The 10855-nt window shown below is 41.0% G+C and overlaps 1 protein-coding gene across 1 annotated transcript; it reads right to left on the reverse strand.

Moving 5' to 3' along the window:
• Window positions 1–4600: 4600 nt before the first annotated feature.
• On the reverse strand, window positions 4601–5086 carry LOC132226457 (HIG1 domain family member 1A, mitochondrial-like). The gene is made up of 2 exons (XM_059681103.1): window positions 4805–5086; window positions 4601–4650 (listed from the first exon to the last, which is right to left on the reverse strand). The coding sequence occupies exons 1-2, from the start codon at window positions 5034–5036 to the stop codon at window positions 4601–4603; spliced, it is 282 nt and encodes a 93-aa protein (XP_059537086.1). The 5' UTR covers window positions 5037–5086.
• Window positions 5087–10855: the final 5769 nt, after the last annotated feature.

Raw genomic sequence — 10855 nt, forward strand, 5'->3', positions numbered from 1 at the left:
AACAATATTACTACTGACTTCATAGAGCTGTGGTGAGAATGAAATGATGTAAGTGTGTAAAGTGCTTAGCAGGGTGCCTGGCATATGGAAAACACTCAATAATTGAGCTCTTGTTGTTTTAATTATCAGAGTAACACAGAAGCCTTCTGGTGCGGTAGAGAGAGCATTAGTCTAAATGACAATAGAGTTGCAAATCCTCTCTTCCTGGCTAACATTCAAGAAGTAAAAAATCAAAGTTTGATGAAGAGTGCAGTAGGCTACCTCTACGGAAGTTTCTTAAAATGCTTTGGGCTGAGTTGGAGAAAAGCTAATGGGAACATTTTCTGGGCAGAGATATTCAGCAAGCTTCACCAGAAGAGATTGGATCATCTTTCTCTTGTGAAAAGCTTTTTGTGAGGAGCTGTGGAGGAGCCACAAAACAGCTAGATCCATCACCTTGGCAGGCTGGTTTTGCAAGGGCCCTGGAGCACTAACTGTAACCCTAAATGGCAATCTCTACTTATCTGGGACAATTTCAGAGCAAAAGAAGAGTAACAAAACCACTTTTCATAGCGTTCTAGCTTCTTATTAGGTCTGTATTGAACTCTCAAACAACTTTAGAGAAAAGGATATAACATTTCAACTGTTTCAATGATAATTTCCTTCTACTGCTTGCCAGTATGCCCTAGCACATTCACACTGAGGACAACTCTTCCCAGCTTCCTTCTCCTATTTGATATTATGTTGTATGTATTTTTCATAAATTGAGCTCTTGTTGTTTTAATTATTGGTGTAACACAGAAGCCTTCTGGTGCGGTAAACTCATTATTACAGACTCATCATGTGTAATATTATTCAAATGTGGGTGTTCTATCTTTTTATCATAAAACTAGAATTATAGAATAATAGAGCTATATTAAATATAATAAGAACCAATTTTTATCAAACTCTTTCTATGTGCCAAGTACTTTGCCAGTGATGGCGAACCTATGACACGTGTCAGAGGTGACACGCAAACTCATTTTTTGGTTGATTTTTCTTTGTTAAATGGCATTTAAATATATAAAATAAGTATCAAAAATATAAATCTTTGTTTTACTATGGTTGCAAATATCAAAAAATTTCTATATGTGACACGGCACCAGAGTTAAGTTAGGGTTTTTCAAAATGCTGACACGCCAAGCTCAAAAGGTTTGCCATCACTGTACTATGCTGAGGGTTTTATACATTTGTTGTATTTAATCATACCAATGATCCTGTCAGTAAAATAATCTCTATTTTATGGATAAGGAAACTGAGGCCAAAGATTTAAATGTCTTGCTCAAAGTCATGCAGCTAGTAGGCCTAAAACTCAAACACAGGCTGCACTGAGTCTACACCATGTTTAATGGCTGTGCTGGGAGCTAGGTATTTTTCAGATAAGGACCCTGGGCTCCCAGAGGAGTAACAAGAGTTTGCTCAGAGCCATCCAGGTGGTGGCAGTCAGGGCTAGAAGCCAGTTCTCTGGCCTCCCAGGCCCCTGAGCCCTATACTATACGTTTCCCTCTACCTCTACTACTGAAAAGCAGAGCTCTTGTATCCTCTGGAACTCTCCTTGTGTCCCTGTGTTTGCAAAATTCACAGTGAGTATTTTTTTAAATTGAAAATTAAATTTTAATATAAACTACTTGTAAAAATTTTAGTTTCCCCTTTTTTCTATTCCTCCTCTTCTAGTGTCATTCTCTTGGGGCAACCTAAGTTTTCAGAATTTTTAGATGCAGAAAATTCACTTTGAATAAGGCATCTCTCCCTAAGCACATTCCCCAAGAATTCCTCTGGATTCCTTAGTAAATAGCAGCTCTGAGGCAGCAGGATCCTTGGGACTAGAGAACAGACCAACAGCTGGTTGCTCTGTTGTTAGACCTTTTTTTCATTAAGAAGCAGAATAAGACATGTCCTGCCTAGAATGGAATCTAAATGAAGAAAATGATAAGAAATATAGCCAGATTAAAATTAAGTTTTATTTGGCTCATTTTCAACCTGTGCTTTGTAGTCTAGATATATCCCTGGTAGATCCATAAACAAATGGTCTTGATATTTATTAAGCACACCTGTCAAATATCTCATCAGATCAGGACAACTCTGGATTCCAAGAGGAGAGTGATGGATGAAATGTGCTCCTGGTGTCACTGTTTGCTTTCTGGATGAATTCATATACCAAGAAGACTCTGGAAGGTTTGTTAATTATTCCTGCAGTCTAATTTATTGCTTCAGGCATCTGATATATTCTACACCTTGGATAATGTTAATTTTGTTCTTTTGTGATCTGATCTTGGTGTTTACGGAAAGCTATGAGATGTAATTTATTTCTCCCCACTTGCCTTCTAAATATTAACTCTTTTGAAAAGCGATTAAATAGATTATGTAAATCATGGTCCTTGCATCTACTTTAAAGGTTAATCCTGCCATCATGTAGCCAGATAATTAATTTGTATTCGTTCCCGAGCACTAATTCTCAGGGAAGCTAAGGTGTAATGGGTTGAGTACCCTATTATGGATGTTGCTCTGTGCTTGCCTGTGATAAAATTTGGAAGAAACAAATCTCAAAGCTTTGAGAACAAAAGTTCCTTAGGGCTACTGAGAGACCCAGTGCATCATAGTATGAGAGCTACACTTTTTCTGAATTTTTGGAAATAGGTTTTATTGACTATGCTCCTATTCCTTGAGTTTTCTTAAGTGTCACCTCCCTTGTTAGGAAGCCACGCCTGGTTTGGTTTGTAGAATCTGGGACAGCCCTGCTGCTTCAAACAGGAAACCTCACACACTTTCTGAAAATTCCAGGCCAGGAGAGACCTAGCAGATGTTTTCATAGCTTCAACTGTCCATTGCTATGCCCTACGCTGGACATAGCCATTGAGTAGCCACCTCCACCTTCTCCCACAGAGAGTCAGCCACCAGCAGGGTCACTGTCCTCCTCACCAGCTGGCCTCTTCACTGCTTCCTGCTGCCAATGCCTCTTCTGTTTCCTCCTTCAGTCGGGTGGGATGTGGAGCTTGAAGTTTTTTAATTCCATGGGCCTACTTTAAGAAAAGGAATATAAACATGTAAATTCAGAATTAGATACAAACACGAACATGTATTTTTAAAAGCGAATATAAACACCCAGAAAGTCATAAAAATAACATTATTTTTTATTATTTGGCTGCCTGAAACAACTTTACAATACATTTTCCCTACACTTTTTGGCTGCCTATTCTTTGATTACTTCTTTATATGACAGTTTTGTGATTTTTTTCTACAGAGAAGTGCAAGATAATTTGGTCTTTCCTCTACTACAGATCATCAGAAATAGTTTTTCATTGATAGTTGGATTGAATAAAAGATACCAAACTCACACACTGACATGCTTGCTGTTTATAGTACTGCTTCAAGTTTGGGTCCTACAAACAGATTTAGGATAAATTCTATTTCATGAAATTCCCATCATAAAAGAAAACATAGATAGAGTTTATAGTTGTGTATGTTACATTACTGTGCACATTCCTGACAAGAGAAGCTTCCATTTAGATTAGGCTATTATAAGAATCAAATCCTCGGCTTCATGTTTATTCATCTGATGATTAGAATGTTCTTACACTCTGACTCCAAACATTTATTTTTTATGTTTATTTTTTTGTGTGTATTCACTTACTTTAACAATACTACATTTACCATGTTATCACCATGGAATGTAATTCAGGTTAGAATTTCACAAGTACAATAAAGTACACCAAAGTTTTTGTATAATGTCTTTCCAGAGCTTGCTCTTGAATCATTCACCACTTCCATTATAGGTAATTTGTTTAGTTTAACATTTATGATTCTTACAGAGAAAATGAACATACTGCACATATTTAAAAACTGTTTTTCATTACCTTTGTGTTAGCACTTAAGATACCTATATCTATTTCAAGGTGACATTTAAAATTATTCTAATATAACAGCAGCAAAAATATAATTCTGCAATTAGAAAAGAGCTAAACTGGGACCCAAATTATCTTATGTTTACTAGTATGACTCTAAAATAAATACTACCTTCTAGCAGCCATTTTCAGCATGTTAGATTTGGTTTAAACACACACACATGTTCAGTTGGGGGCAGGTTTGTAACATTATATGCCATGCATTGTTCTGAAAGGGTTCTTTAAGAGCCAACCAGCCCTAAAAACTGAACTCTTCATTAAAGAGTTCCACAAGGCAGGCAGAAAAAAGTCAAAGTTACTGGGGCAAACAGGATTCCTACATAACATCAAAAGCATGTGAGATTCTGCAACAACTGGGAGTACTTCAGGATTGGCATGTTGTTCTTGCTGAGAACTAATTTCACCAGAAGAGCTTAAGAAGGTGGACATTTCACCACCACCAAGTGCATTTAAAAGTGACATGTTTCTTACGTGCTAGCCCGACTCCCCTGAATGACCTAGCTAGTGAACTAGTCACTAGTAATTCAGTCACCTGGAAAATCAAGCCTGCAAAAAAGGGAAGCCAATATTCAAATTAACATAAATCAAATGATTTATTTTCAAAATAAACATATAACCTCAATATGAGATGTCTAACTATAGCAAACACCACTAAGAAGACCAAGACAGCTTCTCTTCTTCTATGGTTTAGGTTTTGCCCAGAATTCCTTATACATGGCATAGCCCATACATTTAAAAAATATTTTTTATCTTCAACTCAATAAAACAGCAATCATAGGTCTCGTCCAGATAATGGGTCTTACTTCCAACCCTATGCATGTCTAGGCTCTTCAGTGAAATTATAAACTCAGTGATGGACAAGATTGTCTTTCTTCCTTTATAACCAAGAGTCATGGCTCCCGCAACAAAACCTTGGGCTGCCACATGCATGTGGATCAGGTGAAGGGACATTTTAGTATTTCCCCCGTTCTTCAATTTATATAATCCATATGCAATGATTGCTGCAAAACCTGCCATCCCAATAGGGACAAATGGTGCCTCTCTAGCTTTTTGGATAAATTTAGATCCCTGACCTTCATCATATGAAGAAAGAGAAACATCTGTGTTGGTTGACATACTGATTGAAGAATCTTCCAAACCCAACAGGGCCTGCCAAACTCCAGCCGGCTTCTCTGACTCCAAACATTTAGACATTTATTTATTCTCCACTATCCTGATCCTTTCCTGTCCTCCCACTGGAGAAATCTTTCATATCCAGATGTGATCTCTGGCCGTGCATCTTCATTGTATGATGTTGGGTAAATGAGCACACTCAGTAGTAGGTATATTCCTGAAAGGCATTCCTACGTGGAATGACTATTCATGGAAATGACTGAAAAAAGTATTAATATACCCCACTAGACGCAGACTAAATGTATCCCCCAGTCAAGTTCTCCTTAGCCAGGTCTCCAAAAGGGCCCTGGACATTCCAAGGCCAACTGATAAATGGGTTAAGTAGGGCAAGGGGATGTTGGAATAAAGAGAGTCATCAACTCTAACTAATTTCAATTAAAACATTCTCCCCACCCCCATGAAATTTTACCAATCATCTAATCATAGAAATACATTGTCAGTGTCCTTTTTAGGCTCTTGGAAAGGGGTCTTTGGGAATGAGGAACCCCCAAACTCCATCTGCGCAGTGTATTTGTCTCCATGGTCTTTAATATCATGGTGTCTGCTGGGGCAGAGTTTCCTGTCTTTCTTTCCTGCTGGCACCTTCCCTACTCTCAGCAAACGTGTAGCACTGAATTGCATCTCTATCTCCTTGGACTCATTTCTTTTTGTCTCTTCTCTTGGATTATTTCTCCCATCTTCTCCTGGATCTGTTCATTATCTCTAATCTCTGAGCACTAGAAGCATCCCTCAAATCTTTCACCTTCTCTTGAAGCCCACATCTGTTGCTTTGCATCCACGGCATCCATGATTGGTGTATGTCTCAGGCAGGTGACAAACAACCCAGACCCTGCCCACCAGTCGCTGGATGTTCGTTCCTCCATGGCTTCATCTTCTGCAGGCCTATGGAGCTCTCTGGTTTGGTGCCAGGAACTGCTGCAGCAATGCCATTTGGGACCCTGGGAAGGCCACTTTAAGCCTAGTTTTGCCTCTCTTTTAGTTGTGACCCATCTATGAGGCTACTCAGCAAAAAACACTGACTTTCTCCCATAGTCCCTCCCAGCCTCCTTAACAAGCAATAAGAGCAGAGAGAACTTTGAGTAGAATATTCTAAACTTTATACTTATTCCCGCTTTTAAGAGAATTTTCTTCCTCTTAAGAGGTCATTTCCTTCCTCCTGGGTTTTCCATTTTGCAGACTCATTCTGGTCTTGTTAATCTCTTCATAATTTCACTCATTCTTGCAGACAATAGAGCTGCATACAAACAGCATTAAGATAACAGTGCCCCAGGGAATCTTGGGGTGAGGGTGGAGGGTTGGTTCCTGAGAGGACCTGTTATGTCTTATATCCAGCAATAGTCATGAATGTCCACAAATCAAGTGTTTAATAAAAACTCAATTCTCTTTTCTTCCTATTCCCATTTTTTCTCTTTATCTAACTTCTAAATATAATCCAATCCTACGTTTGAGTAATTAAGTTAATTAAATGGCCACCACTTGCTTAAACAACAGTATCTATTCCTGGTTAGCTAATTTATTTTGAAGCAAATTAAACATTTAGAAATGTGGTTCATGTCTGTGTCTGCATATTAACCTTACCTGTGCATAGAAGATGTGGGTTCTAGCCAGCCAGATTCTTGCTGTAACTTGATCATTTCAAGTAACCAAATTTAGAGAGACACACATCTCTCAGTTAATCATACCTAACTTTGGTTCATTGCATTGCAACTTTTTTTTTTAATTAAATCTTTATTGTTCAGATTATTACATTTGTTCCTCTTTTTTCCCCCCCCATAACTCCCCTCCTCCCAGTTCCCGCCCCACCCTCCGCCCTCACTCCCCACCCACTGTCCTCATCCATAGGTGCACAATTTTTGTCCAGTCTCTTCCCACATCTCCCACACCCCTTTCCCCCCCAAGAATAGTCAGTCCATTCCCTTTCTATGTCCCTGATTCCATTATAATCAACAGTTCATTCTGTTCATCAGATTATTTATTCACTTGATTCTTAGATTCACTTGTTGATAGATGCATATTTGTTGTTCATAATTTGTATCTTTACCTTTTTCTTCCCCTTCCTCTTCTTAAAGGATACCTTTCAGCATTTCATATAATCCTGGTTTGGTGGTGATGAACTCCTTTAGCTTTTCCTTATCTGTGAAGCTCTTTATCTGACCTTCAATTCTGAATGATAGCTTTGCTGGATAAAGTAATCTTGGTTGTAGGTTCTTGGTATTCATCACTTTGAATATTTCTTGCCACTCCCTTCTGGCCTGCAAAGTTTCTGTTGAGAAATCAGCTGACAGTCGTATGGGTATTCCCTTGTAGGTAACTGAGTTTCTTTCTCTTGCTGTTTTTAAGATTCTCTCTTTATCTTTTGCTCTTGGCATTTTAATTATGATGTGTCTTGGTGTGGTCCTCTTTGGATTCCTTTTGTTTGGGGTTCTCTGCACTTCCTGGACTTGGAAGTCTCTTTCTTTCACCAGGTAGGGGAAGTTTTCTGTCATTATTTCTTCAAATAGGTTTTCAATATCTTGCTCTCTCTCATCTTCTGGCACCCCTATAATTCTGATGTTGGTACGCTTGAAGCTGTCCCAGAGGCTCCTTACACTATCCTCGCATTTTTGGATTCTTTTTTCATTTTGCTTTTCCGGTTGGATGTTTTTTGCTTCCTCGCATTTCAAATCATTGACTTGATTCTTGCGCTCCTCTGGTCTGCTGTCGGGCGTCTGTATAATATTCGTTATTTCAGTCCGTGTATGCTTAATTTCTAGTTGGTTCCCCAATATAAGATCGAGGGTCTTATTAGTTTTCGTGTAGATCTCATTAAGTTTATCGGCAGCTTCTAAACAGTTCTTGAGAGACCTTAAAAGTGTGGTTCTGAACTCTATATCTTCCATTGACAATTTTGTCCTGTTTCTTTGTCTCCGCATTTTGTTATGCTTCCTTGGTGCACCCCCTAGTGGTCTTTGTTCGCAGTCTTATAGTTAAATCTTGATTGTTGTAGCTAATTCCAGGGAGGGTTTGACCTCCAGGCCAAGTGGCTATGAGAATCAGCTGTGTCAGTAGTGAGAGAACTTCTGTCCTCTAGGGAGGTGCTAATCTAGCCTTTGCCTGAGGCTATCCGGCAAATGCCTCTGTGCAGGGCTTGGGCGGGGCTGGTCGCACAGGATCAACAGGGTGGGCCGGAGAGAGCAGTTATGGCGGCTCTCAGTCCTGTCCCCAGGGGCTCTGCCTCTCTGAGTCCCAGCACCCGCTGCAAAGCTCGGAGAGAAAGCTGCACTCGCTCTGACCGAAGCCAGACAGGCCCGCTTCTCCCGTTTGAGTCTGGGTCCCTAAAGACTCGCCCGGATCTGGAGCTCAGAGTCTGCAACTCCCTCCCGATTGAAAACGCCAACCGCGCCCTCTGCCGCCAGCCCGCTCCGCGCACTCCTCACCTCAGAATTTGACTTCAGCACTGCGCCTCCTTTGAGTGTCCGTGTGCGTTTCTCTTTCCTCCTAGTTGTAGGACTTCCACTCAGCCAGCGTTCCTGTGGTTCTGGGTGATGTCCCTTCTGTTTTTTGGTTTCACTTTTGAAGTAGTTGTTCAAAGCAGCAAACTCCGGCGTTAACCTATGCCGCCATCTTGGTCTGTCGCATTGCAACTTTTAAAATATGTTCTAAAATGTCTAATCTAGGCCCCACAATAAACAACTCAGTGAGGTAGGCAGGGAAGTGTAATAATAATTTCCATATTATTTAGTCAACAAACATTGAGTGTGTACCATGGATGTGCCTCACACTATACTAGTCACTGTGGAACAAAGAGAAATGAAATTGAGTCCCTGCTCTTATCATATTGGGGGACCATTGTTCAGATAAATGGACTGATTTGCTCAAAGCTATGTGGGTCTTTTGACTTTCTCCTTGCCTTTTCCACAACAGGTATCCAGAGTAGGAGTTTTTCAATAGAAGAGTCCCAGGGCGAGCCTGACAAAATGCAGGGTGTGCCAGAAGGACCTGTTAAGAACATAATAAGTACTACCAAAATGCATAGGCCCAAGGTGACCTTTCACTCGGTATTTGTTTCCTATGACTTCAAAGTACCACACACTTGGAGTTTTAAAACAACAGAAATTTGTCTGCTCGCAATTCTGGAGGCCAGAGTCTGAAATCAGTATCACTGGCCAAATCAAGGTTTCAGCAGGTGGCACTCCCTCCAGAGGACCTAGGGGAGAATCTGTGCTTTGCCTCTTCTATTCGTATGGCCACTGGCGTTCCTTGGCTTGTGGCCACATCACTTCAGTCTGCAGGGCCAACATCTCTAAATCACTCCCTGCTCAATCTTCACACCACCTTCACCTGTGTGTGAGCACGCACGTGCTTGTGTGTGCATAAAATTTTCCTCTGTCTCTCCCTCAGGAAGATGTTTATGATGGCATTTAGGGCCCACCTGGGTAATCCAGGATAACTCCTCCGCCCCAAGATCCTTCATTACATCTCTAAAGATCCCTTTTTCCAAAAAAGATAACATTTATAGGCTTCTGGGATAGTTGAGGGCCATTACTCAGCAAACCAAAGTACACTTTGAGAAGTGGCCACAAATATTTATCTTTTAATCTCCAGAGGAAACCCACTCAGTGGCCAGAACACTGGACTGAAGGGAGAGCCGGGAAAACCCAGTCCAAAGGAAGCCCAGAGAGGGAAGGGCCTCTCACAGGTTACTTGTGCGAGCTAGCAGCCATGAAAGGATCTAGCCTCCTGCTTTTCGGTCTAGCGCTCTTTTTGCACCCAGGTTTTCCACTGTGATCAGGAATGGGCACTCTACACATGCAGGCCCCCTACTTCCCCTCCCCTTTCTGGCCTCTCTCCAAAGGCCTATCTTGACCAACTCGCTTCCTCAACTACTGTTGCTGGAGGAGGGGCTATCGAAGGTGGGGTAGTAGGTTCCAGCCTGGCCAGAGTAGAAGCTGTGCCTCTGACAGTAGGGAAGGTTCCTGGCCTGGTCCCAGTGAGATACTTCTACCTTCAAGCTTCCCAGGGGATTGATCTCAGTGCTGTCGAGGCTGACAAGAAGCCAGAGTGAAGGCATTGCCACATCGCATTAGAGCCAGACTCCAAAATCAAGGCTCTGTGAATGCAGACACAGAGAGGCCTTCAAGTGGAAACCCAGAACTGCTGAAGGGTCTTGGTTCTGTAAAAGGATATTTCCTCCCAGTGACTAGACAGATTTTCTAGAAGTTTCATGTTGCACAGCATGAAAGTCAAGCACTAGTGGACTTGCCTTAAAGGACAAACACACCTGAAAGAAACCTCATCTTCTCCAATTCTCTGGCCCAGATGTCTGCTAGCAGCCTAGCCATGCCTTGCAAGCCTGGGAGTGGTCAGGCATTCTCCATTGTTCCTGATGTCCTATGGGTTGGAAATCTCTGCATTTCTTCTCACATCATTCTCTCCCTTTTCATCTTCACAGCCCTATTTCTGGGCCTCATTGACTTCTCCCCTTTCTATTTTACCTATAAAAATAACATATGTTTATTTCAGCAGGTGCCAAGAGCCAAAAATGCAGATCTAGACAATGAAAAAGACAAGAAAACAAATTTTCCTATAGAGCCACCTGGATTTTGGCCCAGTGTAACAGAGTTTGGACTTCTGACCTCCACATCTGTAAGACAATCAATGTCTGCTGTTTTAAGTCACAAAGTTTGTGGTCATTTGTTACAGCAGCCATAGGAAACTAATACAGGTTGTTTCTAACTTTTTGGACTTGTAAATATTTCATGACATCCTACCTCTTGACAGGA

The sequence above is a fragment of the Myotis daubentonii genome, chromosome 2 (genome assembly GCF_963259705.1).
Source record: "Myotis daubentonii chromosome 2, mMyoDau2.1, whole genome shotgun sequence".
Taxonomy (NCBI): Eukaryota; Metazoa; Chordata; class Mammalia; order Chiroptera; family Vespertilionidae; genus Myotis; species Myotis daubentonii.